This window comes from Antrostomus carolinensis, unplaced genomic scaffold, assembly GCF_000700745.2.
Source record: "Antrostomus carolinensis isolate BGI_N321 unplaced genomic scaffold, ASM70074v2 scaffold20064, whole genome shotgun sequence".
In the NCBI taxonomy this organism is placed as follows: Eukaryota; Metazoa; Chordata; class Aves; order Caprimulgiformes; family Caprimulgidae; genus Antrostomus; species Antrostomus carolinensis.
The window spans coordinates 1-22,469 of NW_010313082.1; the positions used below are offsets into that span (position 1 = coordinate 1).

At 42.0% G+C, this 22,469-nt stretch overlaps 1 protein-coding gene across 1 annotated transcript; it reads left to right on the forward strand.

The window, feature by feature from the left end:
* Positions 1-4: 4 nt before the first annotated feature.
* Positions 5-18,957, forward strand: IQCB1 (IQ motif containing B1; the record flags this gene model as incomplete). Its single annotated transcript, XM_010167239.1, has 13 exons — positions 5-83; positions 995-1,157; positions 2,835-2,964; positions 5,287-5,380; positions 6,434-6,533; positions 6,903-7,075; positions 9,684-9,796; positions 10,902-11,011; positions 15,810-15,952; positions 16,383-16,531; positions 16,980-17,108; positions 17,487-17,643; positions 18,728-18,957. Coding segments are annotated over 13 exons (1,770 nt in total), but the record flags the coding sequence as incomplete, so codon positions are not given.
* Positions 18,958-22,469: the final 3,512 nt, after the last annotated feature.

Below are 22,469 nucleotides of genomic sequence, written 5' to 3' on the forward strand. Positions count from 1 at the left end.
GGATCCCCGGGTACGGGCCTTGGCTGCTCAGGTCACTGAGAGCAGAGAACAGGACATCCCCCTGCTACTCCTGAAGTTAAAGGGTAATTAATCCTGTTTCTAAAATAAAAGGATGAGGTAGTGAAATACGGACAGTCCTTCTGCCTCCTTAAATACAGAAGAGTTTTGAGCAAGCTGGTGTAGTGGAAGGGGTCCCTGCTGATGGCAGGGGGGTTGGAACTGGGTGATCTTTAAGGTCCCTTCCAACCCAAACCATTCTATGATTCTATAATATTTCTGGCAGGGCTGGGAGTTCCATAAGATCGATAATGTGGCTTTTCCCGAGTGGTGCTGAGTGGCGTTTCACTTGGCAACAATAAGGAGGAGGAGCTGGGCAGCAAATGGAGGGGAAGTCTTCTCCCTCTCAGCTGTCACCGTGTTTGTAGGACCCTTGCCTGTGTGGGCAAGGATCTTACAACTGGTCAAATCACTTCTCACAGTGCTTTGGGTAGGGAGTCAGTATTCAGTTTTTAAGTCTTAACATGGAAACCCAATTGCCAGCTCCTGAGTGACTCCCCCTGTGTTTCCTTTGCCACATAGCCACTGCTCATAGGAACGGGGGAAACAAGTTATGTCCTGTTCTAAATTAGGAGGTAATTATAAGGAAGCTATATGTTTCACAGTGGTTGTGGTTTCATCTGGCCTAGGAAATTCATAGAAATGGGAGATATCCCAGGTAATGCGTGTTTCACTACTAAATGTGCAATGAGAAAATGGAAACCTAAGTTTAGCTATCCTTCCCAATTGTCATATCATCTAACAAATGGATTGTAGCTGTAGGAATGAAAAATGCTGACAAAATACTTTATGCTGCTGTTAGCACTTTTAGAATTACCTTAATCCTGGCTCTGTGCACACATATTCCTCTTCTGCTTTGGAAAAACAGGAAAAAAAAAAATCTTGCACATCAGAATCTTATGCTCCTCGTTGTCTCTCTCCTGCTTTCTTCCCACAGGAATTTTAAATAGTGCTTCCTTGGGATGTGAAGAATCCAAAAAAATTAAGCAAGATATATATGATTATAATCTTACTCAGTACTGCATGCTGGTCCTTAGACAAGACCACTCTCGAATGCGTGGAGGCTGGGCTACTGCTGCCCAGCTAGCAGAGATACTGAGGTAAAAAAAAAATGCTTAGAAGTTTTCTTCTTGTTTTCTTTCTGGCCTTTCATCTTGCTCTCTTTCTTTTCAAGCTGTAATACGTTGGCTCCCTTCCAGAACAGGGCTTGTTGTTCAGGAAAGGCCAGGGTTAAAGTGCAGGGAGCAGTCAAGAGCAGAGGGGTCAGGCATAGCCTAATTGGTCCTGTTTAATTCATTCTCATTGTGTTTCATTAGGCTGGGTAAACTGTTTGGTGGGAACAGTTTTTGTGTTGGCTTTACCTTTTTTTGGGAGCAGTACTCATCAGTGCCACAGTTCATACCCAGTAATTGCTAATTTGGAATTGCAGTTATTTTGAGAAGTTTGTTTATTTAGATTTCGTCTTTCAAAATTCCTCAGCCTGATTGACTCACAGCATGGCTTGACTCTATTTAAATGTCTATTTAATATACCTATTTTAAATATCTATTTACATTTTAAACAGAATAGAGGACACAGTTCATACAGACAAGATAGTGTAGTGATATCGTGTAGTGATATCGTGAGAATGGCATAATTAAGTTTAATTCATAGCTAGCAAATAAGACAACTTTAAACTCAAATCCCCTGCGATCCAATCTCGATTTTCAATGTCAGGAAAAATAATGAGTTTTAAATGTTCCCCAAGTTGTACTTGATTTTGGCTTAACTAGGGAGCAAAATTCTAAGGCATGAAGCAATTAGGCAACCATCTCTTATTTATGCTGTATCTGCAGTATGAATTTTTAGTGCCAGGAATTTCACTAAGAGATGCAAGATTTATCAACAGACTTGTATGATACTTAAATCATACCCTATAAGCTATTTCAACTGGCAGAGAAAGAGCTCTAAAAATGTCCTTCTGTAACTGGATGAGTCTCAGCTTCATGCCTAGAGTTTACTCTCCAAGGGCTTTGGTAAGCAAAGCTTTACATGTGTGCGTTCACACAAAGCTTAACAAAGCCTAGGTAAGGTGTCAGAAAGCAAAAATCCTTACAAGTTTGGAAGAGTTTTTTTGTTGCACTAGTATCAGTGTGGAGTACAGAACTGGAAAACTTCCCGGTTGTAAAATGTGCAGTTTCTTGTAAAAAGTCCTCCAGAAATGACCGACATGTTTGCAGTGAGTCAAATAAGAAAGCTGAGATCTGAAGAACTGATTTCCAGCCCACACGTATTCCTCAGTTAGAGGAAAGTTGTAGACAGACTTGCTGAAGATTTTGTGGTAAATAGTATTTTTTAATGCATATTTTTGTTGCCTGATCTGCACCCACTTAATCAGGTTTCCTTTCTGAGGTTTTTGTCTACCTTTCTATTTTGCCCTTTTTTTTTCCTTTCTGACCATCAGAGCCCTTCCCTAGCACGTGGAAACAAGCCTGAACAGACCCAATGAAGCTAAAGGAGAAAGTGCCTTGGATAGGTTTGTTTTAAACTGAGACATGCTATAATAAGCAGTAATCTACTTGCTGTCTCCAGCCTGCCAGTGATTCCTCTTCCTTTTGAGGCAGCTACCTTGGAGCCAGTCACAGCTGTTAACTGTTGTTCACTGTTGAATTGTCCCGTGGCAGTGAAGCATTTCTTCTCCGATGACGTGACATTCATTCAAAGCTGTTCAAACAGGCCCTTGACTGTTCAGGTTGCTTATTTTTTTCTTTCTTTTTCCCCCCCCCCTCCCATTTCAGTCATTGTTGTGTAGGACTAGAGGTGAAAGAAGATCCTGAGGAATTTTACACAAAATTCCTTCCTTCAGCCATAGACAACCTGCTGGTTTTGGGAAGACGCTTGCAAGCACGATTTATCCGAGCAATCAAGGTATTTAAATTTCATAATCAAAAGAGCAGAGAACCTCTGTAAACTTTCCAAGGTTACATATTGTATAAGTAGGATATTAATTATTCTAGGGACACTGTATTGTGAAAAATTATTTCCCAGAAATTAGTTTTTCTTCTACCTTGGAGCTTTGAAACTGGAATCTGTCATTGTGAAGCATTCAGGCCATTACGTGGGCAAAGTCAGTTTGTTACCACAGGTTTTAGAGAGTTTGGCTGCTGCCTTTGGGAAGTTTTAGATGCAGGGGTGAGGAGGAATGCAATTGCAAGTTGGATAGAAGAGTTAGAGTGGTACGACAGAAGAAAATGCCTCACAAAAAGCAGCATCCCAGTCACGGTAGTGTAATGTCTTTTTAACTTTGCATGTGATTAGCTGGGTCTTTGTAATGGCTCTGTTCCCACTGCTTTATTCAGCTTTACAAAAAGGGTTTAGGAAGTCTTCAGACTGTAAATCAGATTTGTTGAAGTTTCTTTTGCTGTACAATTTCTGCCACAAAATTTGCAAAAAATTCAAAAAATGCTCATTTCTTCTGAACCTGCAGGTTGGGAACCCCCAAGGCAGACTTTGTGAATTTGTAGATTCGAACACTTTCTCACATTTCTCTCCCTCTTTGCAGAGAAGGCTTTTGCCCAGCTAGGTTCCCACATGCTTTTGAAGCATTCTGAGTTCCAGAATTGGAAGAAAAAAAACAACCAGCAAATAATTTAAATAACCAACCTCATGGATTCTGATAGTTTCTTTTCATATCCTCATTTTCCCGTAATATCTCATTTCTTGGCTCGCTGGCTTCTTGCACTTAGTCAGTTTTCCTACAGAGTATTGTGTTGGACACCACAAACACAATCAGTTCTCAGAAGGTATCAGTAATGTATTTTCTGTTAGTTCAGTACTTTAGAAGAGCATTTAGTGCTCGAGAAGGAAGCTTCCTGAATGACATCCCAGGAGACTCAAGTCTTATCCACAATATGTAATTTCCCCCACACTTTCTTATTATGTCTCATCCTACATGCTACTTGACTCATGCTTGTGGGCAAAGATTTCTTTTGAATGCAAATGCAGCCTACATTATAATTCATCCTTTGGCTTTTAAACCTTGTGGTCTCAGAGGTGACTGGGCACCCAGACTTGGTGCTTGCTCAGTGGAACTTTGGAAATCCCACTCTGCCAGTGGAGATTTGTAGTTTATTCTGCCCTCGTTTGCTTTTTGTACAAGCCTTTGAAGTCAAGGGAAGCACTGAAATGGCTGTCAGAAAGTGATGGATTGCCAAAACACAGAACAGATAATATTACAGCTGAACTTACTACTGTGATTTTGTGTCTCATTGTCAGTAAGAATCACACGCAGAGTTAAACCATGACTGGTGGCTGGGACTGACAGCATAGGTGCCGGCTTTCCAGAGCATCATTTGTGGGAGCTTAATTAAAGTCAGAGGTATAGAATCATAGAATGGTTTGGGTTGGAAGGGACCTTAAAGATCATCCAGTTCCAACCCCCCTGCCAGCAGCAGGGACACCTTCCACTAGATCAGGTTGCTCAAAGCCTCATCCAGCCTGGCCTTGAACACTTCCAGGGAGGAGCAGCCACAGCTTCTCTGGGCAACCTGTTCCAGTGTCTCACCACCCTCAGGCCAAGTGCTTTCTGACATTTGCCAGCAGTGTAGTTCTATCTAAAGCCCCTTTGCTGTCCCACACACCAAGACTTTAGATTTCCAGTGGCCTGTAGCTCACACCTGGATTGCAGACTCCGGGCTGTGCGTCTGTACGTGCGTTCACGTGTTAAACCTGGATTCTTCTGGGTCGTTTTTTTCCAGCTCAGCGTTATCAGAGGCGAGCACATAACACAGGCTGTTTGGCAAACTGATCAAACTGCAGCTTAACAGTGCTTTGGTGTTTGCTCCCAGACCTCCCTCCAACTTTTTTTTTTTCCTGTGCTTTAATCTCAAATGATATATTTCCTACTTTGTGGATTAAATCTATGATGCATTTGTACTGAGCTATTATTTGTCTTCTTAGCCCTCCTGTGCTATCAATTTTTTTTAAGGAGTAAACAAGACTTCTCTCTCCCTGTTAGGATTTTTTTCAGGCATGGATGTTTTTTTAAGTATGTTTAGAGTTTGTTGGTTGATCTCTGGCCTTGAAGGGCTCACAAGTTCTTTTTTTGACTGGTGTTCCTACAGTTTCACCAACCTCATCTAGGAGTTTGATGGAGTTTTGGTCTCCAACTCCCTGAAGGATCCCTACATCAAGCTGAAGTCCTCAGTGAAAATACCTACACATGCTTTTACCTACTTCTCTTTTGTTTAGGATGAAGAAAAGCAAGATTTTTTACACTGGTTTCGAACAGTAACTGATGCCATCTGCTGGCTGTTCGGTGGGCATGTTCAACTGGCAGCATGTGGTAAGGGTAAAGGAAACCCATAAAACACCTGAAAATTTATTTATGGCAACTACAGATGTCAAGAATCACTCTTAAGCTAATCTCCACCTAGTTTTCTAAATCTGAGTAGATGTTAAAACTATCTCTTTAAGTAGTCCACTCAACAGAAATAGCAATATCTTGAATGGAAAATATCCACTAAGGGGAAATATGAAAGAGTTCCCCACCTAGTCTTTCAGAGACAAACATTGAAAGTGTTTTCCTGTAATTTCCCTTGTAATTCTATACCTGTTTTTTTTTTTTTTCCTGATAAGATACAGTTTGTCTTTTTACCTGTGTGTCATCACTATATGTAGAAATTTGCCAGAATACATTGCCAGCCCTGAAAAGTGGACAGACTTGAAAACAGATTTCTGAAGGTATTGCCATGCCAGGAAATTTTACAAGTATCTATCAAACTTCACTATATACTTCTGAGCAAAATAAGCTTTCAATTAAACCAGTGTTAATCACACTCATTTTAAAAAGCAGAATTTGGTTTTGTTTCTAATATAGAACAAAAACCTAAGGATCATAAGATGTGTAACTAAAAACACACATGGCCAGAAAAATTACTAAATACATAGACAGTGATAAACTGGAATAAAAAAGATGGTGCTTTGATGACATCAGTGAACTTGCCTTAAATAAACCTGGTGTAACAACCTGTCAAGGTTGAAGTCCTTATCTTGTTCCTGATATTGTTGCCCCAGTGATAATTCCACTGTTGTAATAAGAAACTAGTACTAGTGTAACATAAAAGGTTTTAAAGCTTTTATTCCATTGCAACACCAGTGCCTGAGGAATAGCCAAAGACAGAAAAAACAGGGCTCAACATGTTTTTTGGGTGTTGAAGTAGTTTACTTATTCCAGGAAGTTTCAGTGTAAAAATTATAAAAGAGGGAGTTTTTTTCCAGAAGCAGTATCTGGTTTTACTTGCTTATGTTCCACAATTAGGTTTATTTGGGTTTTGGTATTTTCAAGTCTGGTTCTGATTGCGTGATTTCTTGTTTGCTTGTTTTTGGTTTTTTGCAGTGCTGCAAAACGATCACTTCCTGCAGTTGTTAATAACAGATGATGTTGAAACAGCGATTATAATGATGTCTGTTTTACACAGTATCTTGAGGGTCAATAGGTTAGTTGTTTTAAAATACTTTATTTTTCTGAATTTTAAATTTTAAACTCAGTTCATCACTGCCTGGTAAAATTAAATGTTTTCATATACAAGAATTGCTGGGGTGGGTTTTTTTTTCCCTAGTCTTTGTTGTAGAAATAATAAAATTAGCTATTTTCTTTATCTTGTTGTTAAATTGAGGGAATGGGAATCAGTTGATTGAAACAGTAGTGCTGTCTGGATCAGACTGCTGGTCCAGCTGGCTGGGTACATTGGCTTGCTGAATGTCTGACGTATCTAAAAATAAATCACTGGTAAAAAGCTCATATTTTGTAATTAACACTTCAATTCTGTCTCCCACCTTTTTTTTTTTCCCCCTTCTTTTTAAAGTTCTGTCTTGCTTCAGGTTGATGAAGAGACCCTTCACTCTGTTTTGGATGAACTTGTTTATAAGCTTTCATCTACCACCAATCCTGTCATAGGAAATGCTGCTACAAAACTGCTGTTGGTGGTGGCAAAATTTTGCAAGCAGCTTATGAAGTTACTCACAGCTCGCTACAAAGGTTTGTAAACGTGCCTGGGACCAGTCACTTGTCCTCCTCTTACACTGACCATAAAAAGACAAAGGTGGAGGTTTTCCCATCCCAGTTCAGTAACTATCCAGTACAGATGGAAACTGCAGGGCTGTGTTATTTTTTTTTCTTTCCTTCTGTTCATTTTCAGTGTAGTTTAAGGTGCTGAGCCTCATTCTGTTTCCTAGATTTATTTTCTTTTGTGTACTGAGGACTCTGCCTGTGGCAACTTGTCTCTTAAAGCTGTTGTTTGTCACTTCCAACCTGATGGGCTTTACTTCTTTTTTTCTTTCTGCATCTTTTTTTCCTGTGCTGGCTGGAGACTGAGAGATTCTAGTAGTAGGGTTCCTATGCTGCCAGGGTAAGAGCTGTGTCAGACATCTGCCAGTGTGCTAAGGATCACTAATCCAGAGCATCAAAGTTGTACTTAAAGCCAGTTACAGATCTGCTTATCTGATGGTGCTTTTCTGTTACTGAGGAGGTGACTGTTTCTTGATATCCAAGTGATTAGAATGAACTCTTTCCAAGAATTAATGAAATGAGTTTATCGTTTTGTCTTGATGCCTTTAGATGAGGAGGGCGAATGTGCATTTGATTTGCTCCAAGTTATTCATTATTTAATGAGGTGTTCCATTTAATGTTTCTGTCTCTAGCCTAGCAGGGAGCTCCAGGAAACCCCTTTGTCCTCTGTCACGCCCACAGAGATTAAGAAAGAGGCTTTGATGTTTGCCTCTTTTGTGTTATGGATGTTATTGATGGCCAGAACTACTTGTGAGCAGCCTCAGTCCTTTGGGGACAAGGACAGTAAGAAGTGGGTAGACAAAAAGGTCCTATTCCCTTTTTTACAGTTGTGCTGACTACTTCTGAGGCAGTACCAGCCAGATAAATTTCTGGCCACTTCTTTGTGTACAGAATTGAGAGAGGGGAGCTTTCTTTTGGTATGGAATTAAGAATAATGTGCCTAAGACTGGTATCACATTGCAGATTCTTGTGAAGCTGCTGTGGTGGTCTGATCATCCCAGCTGTGGAATACTGGCTTGTCTGAAGAGGTGCAAGTCTCCCTCAAAGGACTGTGCTTTATTTTGCTTTACAATCACAGTATGCCACAGTTATTTAGAGACTTTTCATCTCTCTTCTCTATGTGTTTCTTGTTTCCACCAAGAAAAAATAAAATCACTTTTTTCCTTTTTTTTTTTTTTTTTTAAGTTAGAGTCCTTATGTTAGTTTTCACTCAGGCTTTGGAATCCTTTAGATAGTTTGAGGAACAGCAGCAACAAGGGAAGCATTACAGCATTTCCACCATCTGGCCATCTCATTGAAGTAATTTGGCTTCACAGTGGCTAAGAGCTGCTGCCAGTGTGAGGTACTTCAGTGTAAGCTTTCTGTCAGTACAGGCAGCCTGCTGGAGGCAAGGGCATCACCTGAACCTCACATATCCAAGACTAGCACAGGTTTTACATCAAGTTTCCAGGAGGGCCTGGTCTTTTTGTTTGCATGGGTTGACACACCTGAGAGGCACACTTGAGCTGGAAGGTGCACATGGCTGTGTGGTCTGTACAGAAACTGGCAAATGGCTTCATCTGACGCACAAGACTTGGGTGAGGGAGCTGCTGTGTGTAGCCAGGCTATGTGCTTTTGTAGAGCTCAGGCAGCCTTGGGCCATCCACTAACTCCATCTGGAATCCCACCTGTCTCTCTCCTCAAGTGTTTAATCATCATTGTCTTTCCAAAATGGTGCATGTGTGAACATGCATGTGAACAGAGGTGCCTTTTCTGTTTGCATGAAGGACTTTGTGCTCCATATCCAAATCCTGTAAGTATATGTGATGGATTATTCCTTAGAGTTCCCCAGTGTATGGATATGCTTATGGACAATGATACAAAGATAGAAAAGTTAGTTGAATCTTCAGGAGGCTATCCAAACACGTATCTACTTCCTGCCCTCCTCCCTTTTCCCTCCAACTCTCTGCAGAACTCTCAGGCTCTGGGATTTCTTTGGTACAGAGCTAAAAAGCACATGTTACTGTCTACTTGTGTCCTGTGCACACCACAAGGAGAGTGTGTTGTGAGGGGAGCACAGGGGTGCTTTTTGGCTACTGGGCACCTAAAAAGCTCTTTTGTCTTGGGAGTTGGATGCACGTGCGCTGACAGTTAGACTGTGCTATACAGATAAGACATCAAAGAATTCCAGTTATAAATAAATAAATTTTATTATGAAAAATATGAAAGCAATGCTAAGGAAACCTAGCATTTGCAAGGTGCTTTATGTCCTAATACCTTACTCTGACTTGCTGATAAGGCACTGAAAGTGCATTGGTAATTTAACTGCAAGTTATGTAGACACAATAGATAGTGACTTGGACATAGAAAATTGCAATCACTATATAATACTTCTCTGTGATTGTTGGAGCACCAGATATTCATTGATAATGTTCTACATTGAAGCTGAAAAGATGGCTGATGGTGTTCAGCTCCAGTCTACTGTTCCTTTGCACATAGAATCAGATTTGATTTTTTTACTTGAAAATTGTTAGTTTGAAATCCTGAAAAGAAAAATTCACCTTAGTGGTATCACGTGCTGCTTCTCTCTCTCTCTTAGGGTTAAAAGGGCTTTTGAGTAAACAGTGGACTGGCAAAGGATTTGACAGGGATCTCAATCAACTCTTGGACCTGCTGTATTTGGAACAATCCAGTGAAAAAGGAGAAATGCAGGTGCTGAAGTTTAATCGACTTTTGTATGTGAAATCCCAGTTACATGTGATTTATATATGTTTCGAGTGGATTTACTCTCACTTTGGTGATGCTTTTCAAAGCCTGTGTTATTTTTTTCACTATATTAATGGATTTTTACATTTCCTATTTATTTATTTATTTTACCACCATCATTTTTTAAGACATCAAGAAGTTGTCCAGTGTTTAAGGTGTACGACTGTGACTCAAGAGATTGACTTTCTGTTGCACATTCACCATAGATTTCTATACAACCATGGAGGGGGAATTAGTTTTGCTAACTATAAAACAAAAATAATTGTATCTGCTTTTCTCACATCAGTGTTACAAATTCAGATCTCTGAATTCTAGGCCATGTTCACATAGAATTAAGTTGTATAGAGAAAACGTTCGGTAAGAACGCCTTCTGGGCTGCGTTCCCAGTGAAAGAGAAAATGTGTTTTATGAGCTTCATACCAAAATTTTACATGCAGGTTTCTCCAAGACACTAGTTTAAAGGAAGTCAGAGTTATGTTTGTAGAGACCTGCTTTCATCTTCAACAGAGTAGGGTGGTTTGTGCTGTGTTTGCTTTTTTTTTTTCCCCAAAGTAAAAATCCATTTTAGAATAGAATTGATTTTTTTTTCCATATGTTTGCATTTCAGTGACTGCTGATCGTACTGCAAATGTAACATTTTTCCTGCTGCTAATTCTCCAAACCTGTCTGTCTGTCCTCTCTAGTGTAGGTATTTTGGTTGAATCACCACTTGAAATACCAAGTGCTTCAGGTATTTTAAATACAAATTTCTAACATTGATTAATGCAGCTAATATATATTTTATATTTATGCTGTAGATTCACTTGTTTATCACAGAGAATATCAGTCCAGATGATCACATTAGCTGCCTTTAGAGCAAGTACGTGTTTCATGATAATAACCATCTTCTAGGACCTTAAACTCCCCAAGCTGTTACAAATACAGAATTTTGATGGATTTGAAAACTGGGGTTTTTTTGTCCAAATGTTGGGATTGTTCCAAATATGCAAACAGTAATAAAGTGGTTTTATATGCAGAGAAAATGTACTACCAACTTCTTTATTAATTTCAGAGGCAGCATCAAGCAGCTTGTATAATCCAGGCTATGTGGAGGGGATTTCAGACAAGGAAAAGGCTGAAAAAACTACCCCAAGCAGTGACCACTTTACAGAGAAGCTTCAGGTAAACACTATGGCTTTGTAAAAACATTAAGGAGAAGAATCTAGTAAGAAGGTTTGGTTTGTTTTTTCTCAGGTCACAGAGTCACAGGAAAAATTTAGGTCATCTAATCCTATCTCCTACTTGAAGTAGGGTCAGCCTCAAAATGGGATCTGGCTGCTCAGGGCTGTATCCAGCTGTGGAGGTCTCCAGGGATGAAAATCCCACCATATCACTTGGTCCCTGTCCTGGAGCTGCATGACTTGTCTTTTGAAGAATTCTTCCATTACAGCCAGTGGGAATTTCTTTGCTGCAGCTGTTTGCCGCTGCCTCTTGTCCTTTTTCTGTGTACCTCTGAGAGTCTGGTTCTGCCTTCCCTTCCTTTAGCCTAAACAACCTCATCCCTGGAGGCATTTAAGGCCAGGTTGGATGAGGCCCTGGGCAGCCTGATCTAGTGGTTGGTAACCCTGTCCACAGCAGGGGGGTTGGGACTAGATGATCTTTAAGGTCCTTTCCAACCCAAGCCATACTATGATTCTATGATCTCTTCAGCTGTCTTTGTATATGATACATTGCACAGACCTAATTGTCCCCATCTGAACAGTCCATCCCTTCAGTTTGTCAATAGCTGTCTTCTACTGGGGTCCTAGTAGAGTGTGGCTAGTATTCCAGCTGTGTCCTCAAGAGTGATGAGTAAAGCAAAATAATAATCTTCCTTGACCTGCTGCCCACTACACAACTGGCCTTTGTTACTGCAAGGGCACGCTACTGGCTCACGTTCACCTTGTCACCCACCAGGAACCCCAGGTCCTTTTCATAGGAGCTGCTGTCCAGGTAGTCAGTGTCCAACCTGTCCTGGTTCATGAGGTGATTTTGTACCAGGCGTAGAACTTCCCATTTGAACTTTATGTGGTTTCTGTTGACCCATTTTCTGTGTTTGTGGAGGTTTCTCTGAGTGTCACCCCTGCCCTGCATGGGAGACTCTGATGACAGGTCCTCCACAGAGCCAGTCATCTCATCATAGGAGGCAAGTGGGCTGGTCAAATATGATTTGCCTGTGATAAATCTATGCTGGCTATTCCCATTCACTTCCTGTCCTTCCTGGAAATAGCTTCTCTGAGGATTTGTTCCCATGTCCCTGGGCATAAGTTTGGGCTGACCAAGAGTTCCTTCATCTTGGAGATGCCTTTTTCCAGTCAGCTGTTATTTCTGAAACATGAAGGTAATGTAATGCCAATATGAGCTGTTTCACTACAGATTCTTTTAGCAGAAACATCCAAACAATGTTATTTTCCACAAGTACCAAACTGCCACTTCTGGTGCCAAAAGCTCCAACTGTCCCTTTCCCACCTGCCAAATTTCTCCATGAAAAAACCTACTTCTCTGATGCTTTTCTGTTTTCAGTGTAAAAATCTGTGGCATATGGAAAACTGAAAGTGTAGCACAGTGCAGCATGGGATTGCACTAAATAGCACTAGAGGATGATTTATGGTAGAACAGTTAACAGTGAACTTTACAGTTCACAGTTAACTTGACACAAAATTCCATCATAAAGTGAATGTGGAGCTGTCCTCAGGTTTCCAGCCTGCCATGCCAGGGAGCTACAGAAACCAAGGACCAGAGTGCTTGCTCAGTATAGCACTTGCAAGACCTTGTTCTTCATTAATATTTGAAATTTTGGGCTCTCAGAAGTGGAGTTACTTCAGTGACCGAGAAATAGTACCCTCTGACTTGGAGCACCACAGAAGGAGGAAGCTACATGAATAAAGCTTGTCTTACTTGAAGCAGAATTTCAGCAGTAACATTAGCACGTGTTAGGCTAACTGTTCTGAGAAATATAGTGTGAATTTAATGTAGATTAAGGGATCTAAATAAATCCAGACTCCACAGCAGGTTTTTTCAACCTTTTTTTGCACATGTTGACCACTACTGTGTCGAAAGTAGATCTCAGAAATCAAATAGTCAAATGACATTGCATTATGATCAAGGTGTTAGAAAGCAAACAGTTAGGATTCATCATCTAGACTGGCACTAAGAAGATACTGGACTATCCAGGGTGTAATCTTTAAATTCTGGAAGATTTGTAGGGGCAAGCAGTGTGTCCATTGAAGGCCACTGGTCACTCCAGCTTTTGTGCTGAAACACCAAGAATGACTTCCCTTGCCATTCTTTTTTACTCCACAAGTCAATATTCCTGCCCCCACCAGGCATTGTGCCAGCCTGCAGAACAACATCATAGCTGAGAAAAAACCTGGATGATGGGCTGAGACATAACGTGGTAGCGCAGAAGGGAAAGGGTGGCGAGGCTATCAAGTCAATACTTGACTTTCTCGTGTCATGGTTTCAGTATTGTGTTACTGCCTGCCTCTGAAACAGTTCTGGAGTCATTGAAATAGACTTCTGAATGTGTTTAATACTGAGAGGAATGGAAATGTATTAACATCCTCACAATTGTGTGTTTGTGGCTCGGTCAGTCCCAATGTCCTGAGTACAATATAGTAACTGTACAGCTCCAGTGGTGTTGTTTTTTCTGTCTAGGTCAAAGCTGCAGTTAGTGTTATGCTGAAAAACAGTGTTTGAAATACTGTAAGCATGACTTCAGAAAAGCTTTAAAGAGGACATTTGAATTTTTAACAGTCAGGGTTTGGTTATATTCACAGATTTATTTTAGAACAAGTGTAGTTAAATGCTGCTGAGGTTGAAACTCCAAAGTTGGCTCACCTGCAGCTGCAGTGGAAGACCTTAAACTCTGCAAGTTATAAACTTCTGAAACTCTGTGGTTTCAGAAATGTCTCCTCAGTGAATATTAAAGCCTGTAGTCTCTCCTTGAAGATAGTTTACTGTTACATAGCTAATTGTAGAACTGTTAAAGTGGAAATAATTTGTATTAATCATGTCAAAAATCAAACTATTTTTATATATATAAGAGGTGATCACAGGAAGGCTGATCTGTGCCATGAACTGCTCAAGGAAGTGTGGATCCTACTCTGTGTGTTTTGCTTCTATTCAGAGAAATTCTCCTGTCGCAGTGTGGTCTTGTGCAAACAAATATGTCTTACCATTAGGAGGAACAGAGAATGAAGAAGAACATGTGTTTTGCAGACTACAGGGGAAAGAATCAGTATCAAAGAAACATTTAAATACCTGACAGACACTATTAGTAGTTTCACAGATGTGCATCTGAGAAGTTCATGAAACATTCTTGTAGTTTTCTACCTAGTGAAGCTGATAACAATTTCTAGGGAAAATAATTAATAATTTTATCAAGAAAGTGTCATCGAAAGTCCTGTTTGATCCTGTGACATCATTCCACTTAGAAGTAGAATATGTGCCTGCCTGGATTAAAAATGCAAAGATTTACAGCTCTGATGCGCAGAAACATGTGGGCTGAAAACCTGTGGTTTCCCTGAGCCCATTCTGATGTAATCACATGTGTCATGATCTGTCTCTGTAGGTAGATACGTGTGGGCACGCTTCAAGTCTGCGTGACTGTCGTAAAGGGATTACGGTCCCTCAGATCATGGTGGAGACTGTTTTATCAGTTAGGGCCAGATCTTTAAATCCAGAGCATCTCCTTTCTCCTTTTCAAAATAGCTTCCATCAGTGACTTCCCCACCAAGTTACAGACACTCAGGAGAAAGTATGGTTGGTGGAAAATTACATCACAATTTATGCTAGTGATGGGAAACACGCAAAGAACTCAATGGTACTGTGAATCTAAAGGTATGTGACATGCAGCAGTACCAAAATTGCTGGACACTGGTTCTAGTCTATGGCTTTTTTCCTGAGTGGACAAGTGATTTTGCTGCAATAGGAGAAGAGAAGGAGTCACATCATTACCTCGTTGTGGGGTGAACTCATAAAGTCTCAAGCTGCTACTGAGGTCAGGTCTGTTGGGACAGAAAGGGGAAGTAAAGGCTGGGGGAGCTCTAGCTCACAGCTCCTCATGCTTCACTGAGACCGTGTCCAAGTGGTCTCAGTAATTATTAGTGTCAATGCATCAGTATATTTACTATTAATATATTAGTCTCTATATTAATATGTTAGTGTGTAATAATTGATATACAGGCTGCTATTAGCTTAAACACCCCAGGGCCAGTTAGTTTTCAGTTGTCTCGTCTGTGAAACATCTGCTGGGGCTTTTCCAGTACCAAGCACAGTGGGGCAACATCCCAACACCAAACTACAACTAGTACAAATCAGGAAGAATTTACAAGAAAATTCTTTCCTAGTGGTCTGTTAACAAAGTTGAGGGAGAACGTGTGTGAGTCTGTATTTCCTGGAGAAAAAAAAAGTATCTCTCCAAATTTAAGAAAGGAGCCTTAACAGTCAACATTCTGATCTACTCTTGCAGTCAGTATAAAAATAATAGTGTGTATTATGGACAGCAGGTGCCATGCATGCTGATGGATGCGCTGGAACAGGTGCATACTGGAGCAGATGGCTAATGGTGCTTTACCTCTTCCCCAAATGATGGAATTAAAATTGTTGTTCTAGTTCAATGCTGGCTGTGAATGTCCCACATGGAGCATCATTCCCTTCAGGGTCCTTAGAACTTTATCCTCAGTAAAAATACATCCTTTGATTCTATGATACCAGATTGAGTGAGTGGCTCAGAATTTTTGTGGCTACAGCTAGTGTGGTAATTTGTTAGCTTGCAGGTGATTTCTTGTTGCTTGGTGTGGTCCTGCAGCCAACAGCTGGGACGGCAGATCATTTTGTGGATTTTCTCCCTCAATGCTGGACCATTTAACACAAAAATAGAGATGCTTTTAACAAATGTATAACTAAAGCTAATTGTTCATGTATTTGTGCATTGCAGAGCTAAACAGGAACAGGAGCTGCAGCGTTTAAAAAAACAGAAGGAAGATGAGTCTCTAAAACTGCAAGTGCAACTTCAGAGACAGAGGGCCATGAGACTCTTCCATGAACGACAGCTGGCCTTACTGGAAATAATCCATGCCAGTATGATTCATATTAAACTGTATCAGAAGATTAAACTGTCTGGGTCTCCTCTTAAGAACAGTTTCCCCAAATGTATTTCCTAATCTTGCATGTCTATTTGCACTGTAGTCTTACTGTCTCTTCTCCTGACCCAGTTATCTGACAGAGAACACGCTAATTCCACAAGGGCTCAGAAACTACTGATCAAGATCTGCTGCCTTCAAAATGGCACGGGAGGAAGGGACACCCAGTTTGCTTGTGTTACAGAGCTCCATTGCAGCTACAGGTCTCTGAGATGTGGCCTGCAGCTAGCAGGCCTTGGATGAAGAGGGGTTTTTAACTCATAGCACCCAAGCTTTTTGTGGTACTATCTAGTTTGAGGGTTAAAAATGTAAATTGTTAAGAGATCCCAACCCATCATCTTGTAACTGGATTTTTGTTAAACTTGTAGGTCAGGTTGATAAGTATATGGAGGAAATGGAGGGGAAATCAGCATTAACGATCCAGAGGTTCTGGCGAGGGTACAGAGCAAGAAGAAATTTTCATCAACAGAGACAATCTCTTAAGGAGTACAAAGCAGCTGTCGTCATTCAGAGAGCAGTAAGTGTGTCCTAACTTTGTTCTAACATTAGGTAGGACTGAGTGGATTATTGGAGCACCTCAGAAAGCTCTGTTTGTTCTCCTACTGTCGATGTAGCCATAATTTATTAAAAAATTATTCAGAGGATGATGGTCTAGAGTGACAAGCTGCTGGACCTTGCGTAGGTAACAAAGCCTGATACAGTCCTGTATAAGAGCTGCCACTTTGAAACCTCAGGTTGGAATTTCACCACACTACAGATGAGTCACTGATTTATTATGAGTGTTCTTACTTGCTATTTAGTATTCATGCTGACTGTTGTATGTTGTCTTTTTAGCATCATAGTTAAATTTATGCTTTAACAGATGCAGTACTGGAACATTTTTCTTTCACTGATTGATTACAAACAAAGCGAGAACACACACTTCCTGTCTGTGATTGTCATATTCTCCTGTGTTCTTCACAAAGGCTTGTAAATTCTTGGAAAAACGAAGAAGGAGGCGACCTCTCTCTCCTTGGAAAAATCCCAGGGGACTGACTGATGAGCAGAGACTGGCTTTGCAGCAGAAGGTGGATGACTACATCAAGTTGCATCCGGTCTGTTTCTTAGTCATTTCATAATTCGCATTAATGATGCAACGTAACATACTGTAGGGATGAGATATATTCAGCTTCATCAGTTCTGATCTAGATAATCCATGTGAGGTATGCATATATTAACTCTGCCTGTTTGAAAGCAAGGTACTAGGATATTGGAGATTTTAACCATTAATAAAAAGAGTAGAGTCAAAGCAAACAGTAATTGGAAGATTTATATACTTGGAAGATGGATAGTTTTGGAGAGAGCTGCAGAGGAAGCAAAATTAAGTTAACAACTAAGAACAGCATTTGTGCTCCTTGTTTAGACATCATTCTGCGCCCAAAAGATTTAAAATAACCAGCTCTTAATGGTAATAAACTGTTATTTTCCTCCAGGCTTCCCAAATGTCAGAAGAAATGAGTAAAGAGTTACATATGCAGGCCCAGGAAAAGCTGGCACAGTTCCTGTTGAGGAGCAGACTGGATCGGAGAGCAGCACAGCGGAGAGAGGCATTACTGGCTCAGGTCAACACGGATGTGGAGCTGCTAATGAGTATGTGACTGCTCTGGTCATAGTTTTGATTACTGTTTGGATTAAACTGATTTAGAGAGAAAATCAGAGGGAACAGTGATAAAGCCTCGTTTCAAAACTGAAATATCTTTCTTCTTTTGCCATATGCCTTATCTTGAGATTCAGGCTTTGTTAAGAGATTATCCAGGTGTTGCTATAGGTCAAGTATACACACCTGCTTTTCAAGGAGCAGCTTATTCTTCTGCTAGAAGCCTCTCTCTGATTTGTTCACAAGAAAGGCAATGGCCCTGTAAAAGGCATTAAAATTTCCAAGAAAGGGATCTTGCACAACCTCTTCCTCTCCATTTGTATTGCTTTGTTCTGTTTTCTTCTGTTGTAAGCTGCTGGTTGAAGTGCTCTCACCTCTTCCAGATAAAGAGGGAGATCTTTGAGCTGTGAATTCCAAGTCATTTTCTGTAGCCTGGCTTTGTGTGAAACGGAATTCACTATTGTGCTATCTTAACTCCAGACAAGTGGCCTGGAGTGAAAGAGTGAGAATAGCAAACTGCAGCCACCAGAGAGCACCCAAGCAGGACAAAATTCAGCAAATGACTGAATTCCATTACTTAGTCTGTCACGTGCTGTGTCACTGCAGCTCATCGCTCCCTGACCAGGCACATCAGCAACACGGGCCGTGCTGGGTCCCCCCGGCAGGGCAGGGAATACGCAGAGCTGCTGCGCCAGAGCCCTGGAAACGCTACGCTGATGTCACCCTGCGCCAGGAGCGCTGATCCAGCAGTAGCAACCAGGAGATCCTCTTTCTCTTAGGTCATAGTTTCACAAGAAGTCATTTTGGTGGATGCCACCACTGCGTCTGAATAACGTAGTCCTGCTTTCCCCTCTTCTTCTCCCTCCCCTATTATGCATTTATTTTTTCAGCTTAGCCTTAATTTGGATTGCTTCTCCAGTCAGGGTTATCATGCAGCCATAGAATTGTAGTGCCAGCATGGAGTGACACAGGACAGTGGGAAATGGGAGGGTAGCGCTGCTTCTTTTTTTTGTTTGAAATAATCGTAAAACTGCAGCATAAGAAACAAAATACAGAAAACTCTTCTTGTCCTTACAGATGCTCCAGGGTTAGCAGAGTCCACAGAAAAAGATCTGGATGTCTTTATGAGTCGATCAATCCCCATAGCTACCAAGGCAAGACAATCCCACAACACTATGCTGAAATACACTCGCTGGCCATGGTGGAAGAAGCTTGGAGATGAGTTTGTGGAGGATGATGTCATTCCTGATGATGCCCTAGATGCAGAACTGGGAACACTATTTATTGGTGGAAGGAAATCCTCTTAGGTAATAGGCAGAGGAATTTCTTACTCAAACAGACTCATACCTTGCACTATGCATTCACTTGTGTGTGTTTGTAAGGAAGGAAAACACTTGAATTGTTAAGACAATGCACTGAAAAAGACCAAACCCTTCTTTTAGTGCATTTTACTTATGAAAAATCTCTTCCTGTACATCAGCAGTTAGATCCTACTGATTGTGCTGTTGGAAATAGGATTTAAATACTGTAGTTGTAAATGAGGACATTTTGTAATTTTTATCACTTTAAAAGTAAGTTCATAACCTTTGGCTTTTCAGTTCTTATTCGCACTCGGCTGTGTAAAGAACCACGCCATTGTGAAAACCTGGGCTTTTGTAGCAAAACGTTATCGGGTGATGTGCTTTGAGATAAAGATGGGTTCAGGACAAACCAAGACATCAATAAGAAGTCAAGCAAGCACTAGGCAGGCTGGATGCTTACAGCGGGGTAGAACAGCTGACTCCAGTCAGCACAAGCACGCTTGGCCTGAGCAACCTCCACCAGCCTGTTGATAGCAACAAGGGAAAAAGCAGGGGGAGAACAAAAATGCCGATATCCTTGGATGAAATGTGTTTTCCTTTAGAAGCATGCAGTTCTTTCCAAGCCAAGGCAGTGCATTGTCACATGGGCACAGTCCAAACTGCTACATGGGATTGTAGCCTCAGTGTGACCATCTGGACCATCAGCTCTGTCATCTCAAACCATACAGATGCTGTTTAATCCAGAGAGGTCTCCAGCACAGGCCCTCGGCAGTCACTGTGACCCAGTACAAAATAAAAACCTACAGTCAAGGGCTGAAGGATGCTGCTTATTGATGTGCCCACAGAGCAAGGAGACCTCAAGGCTGCAGCTCGTGCTGTAGGTGCCTGCACTGTTTTTTTTAGGTGAGAGGCCCAGAGAGTGTTAAGAATTCGATCTTGCCTCGCTGCAGAGGAAGAAAAAGCGCAGTGATTTCTGTCAGTTGTATGTGGGCAGCAGTACTGGTTCAGCATGTTTGTTTTCCATTCTCTCTAGAACGGTTTGAGTTTTAGTTTTAGTGGAGATGAATGGAAAACAAATAAATAGAAATAGCGGGCAGAAGCCCAAGCCCATTCAGATGCAGCTGATACACTGAAATTAATAATTGGACAGCTGCCTAGAGGAAGAGCTGTGCTCTAGGTTAATTTTTTTAACAGAGCTGTGATTTGGAAGGCACTGAATTGGCTCTCACTTCCTTCCTTGGAGAGTTAACTGGTGGAACAATCCATTAGGTATTTGCCAGGGCACTTGCATGTGTCTGTTGGGTTACATGTTGTTCTGCACACCCCCGCTATTAGTTTTAGGCTGTGCCCATAACAAGACAGGTGCCCTATACACACCTGAGTGGAGGGGCTGGGGTGCTCCAGGGGATGGAAGCAACCCCCCAGCAGGTGCCAAGCTCTGGCACTGGAAAAGGCCCAGCATCTCTAGATGAACTGGAGGGAGCCAGCTGTTCCCTCACAAATACCCGAGTCCTCTGTACACACCATAGTCCCCCCTGCCCTGCAGCCACTGACCCAAACCATTTTGAGACAGCAGCCTCTGCTGTTATGCTTGTTCCTAATCCCCCTCACTATGACAGCTCTTCAGCACAGGGGGATGTTCACAGAGGTGCTTTGCTTAATGTATTTGATGTAAAGAGATAAGCCCCCCTGACTGGTGTTAAATACCAAGTGAATTATGGAGACATCTTACCAAAAAGCCATTTATTGTGAAGGTAGTGGCCTGCCACTCACTGCCATTGGAGTGGGTCGTTAACTCCCCTTTTGGAATACGCAATTTGCTGGATAATGGGGTTTTTTTAAGTGAACAGAGAGCCTGATGGAAGGTGCAGTCTTGCTGGAGGAATTCAAGTTGCTGGGTTGTTTAGTACCAGCCCAACAGCTCAAGTTCCCCTGCCCCACCACTATCCCGATAAATAAAAATGCCTCTTCCTACTTTGTGCTTGTCACCAGGAGATCTCAGTCATCTCCGTTTTACAGACCAGGGAAACTGAGGCAAGAAAACCATGAGGAAACAAGCCTATGGCTGTATATAACTGTATAACCCATCACTGGTTCCCACTGCTGTCCCAGGCAGAGCAAGCCAGAAAGGAGCCAGTGCAGCACAGTGGGGCGGAGCTGAGAGATGCTCTGGGATGCCAAGTGCTGTGGCCAGCTTGGAGCCTGGGCCCAGCAGAAGAGATCCCTGAGCTCCTCTGCTGCCCCGCTTTGCCTGTGCGTGGGAGGCATTTGGCACAGCTCGGCTCATCCTCTTCTCAGATTCTCCTGCACCATGCGCAGGATGTTGCTGGTGATTTATTTCACTGCAGCTTCTGGGATTAAATATTCCGGCCTGAGTAACAGGAACAGACGTAGGCAGCTGAACAGAAGCCACCTCCAGCCTGCTACCAGGTGAACAGTCCTGTGTGGGTTATACAATTGCCCAAGAAAAGGCTGTAAGAGAGGCCATGAGCTGAAGTGGGTCCAGTCTTGCTCCTGCAGGCATGCCCGGAAGGCTGGGAGCTGTTACTCGTGCGTCAGTGTGCCACACAGGTGGTCCAGCCAGGTGGGGAAAGGGCAGAAGCTGGTCATGCCCAGCAGGTCTGGGCTGTGCCACGTTGGACAGCAAGTGGGCCTGTCCCGGCAGCCTGGAGAGAGACCCTGCTCAGCCCAGAGGAGCCCTCCCCAGCTGGCGGAGTGACAAACCTGGGGGCCAGGCTGCCATGTGAGGAGGAGCAGAGGTGAAGCCGGAGCTGCGAAGGCAGTGGTGGTCGGGTCATTAAATATTGACACAGTCTAAGATGGCCTGTGGGGACGATTTAGCTGAATTGCAGGTTTCTGTTGCTGTGATAAATTGGTCCAATTTGTCATGTGGTTTTGTTTCTTCCCTCTCTTAAGTAAAGCTATACAGGAGCTTTATTGCTACAGCTTCAGCAGCAGCAATCTGGAAAACAAAATCTTCTGGATATAGATAAAAAAGAAAGGACAGCAATGGTTCTGCTGAAGGTGCCACCAGAGTCATGGAGCAGGAAGAAGGCAGCAAAAGGAAGAACAACAAAAATCACTTGGCCCTTTCAGAACTGGAGACAAAGCAGTGTCCTCTGCTGGCTCCTGCAGTTGAGGAAAATTCCTGTTTATGCAGACAGATACATTTTTTTTTTCAGCCCCAGCTGTAACTGGACTCTGCGCACAAGAGGATGCTCATCTCCAGCAGAGACACAGGCATGCGCTTGAGACTGCCCTGCTGAGTCCAAGGGCGTCTCCTGGCCTTTCAGCCTGGCTGTAACAGGAGCTCTGAGCTGAGGACAGGAGATAATCCTGACGCTATTTCACCTTTTGCCTCTTGAGTCTTCCACTGCTGATTTCCATGGGAGCAGAATCTGGTGCAAACATCTGCTCTCCACTGCAGAGTATCACATACATCAAGGACAAGGAGAAATGAAAGCTTTCTTCAAGTAGTGGAATTGAATTTGGGCTATTTATAAATTAGCATACATCCA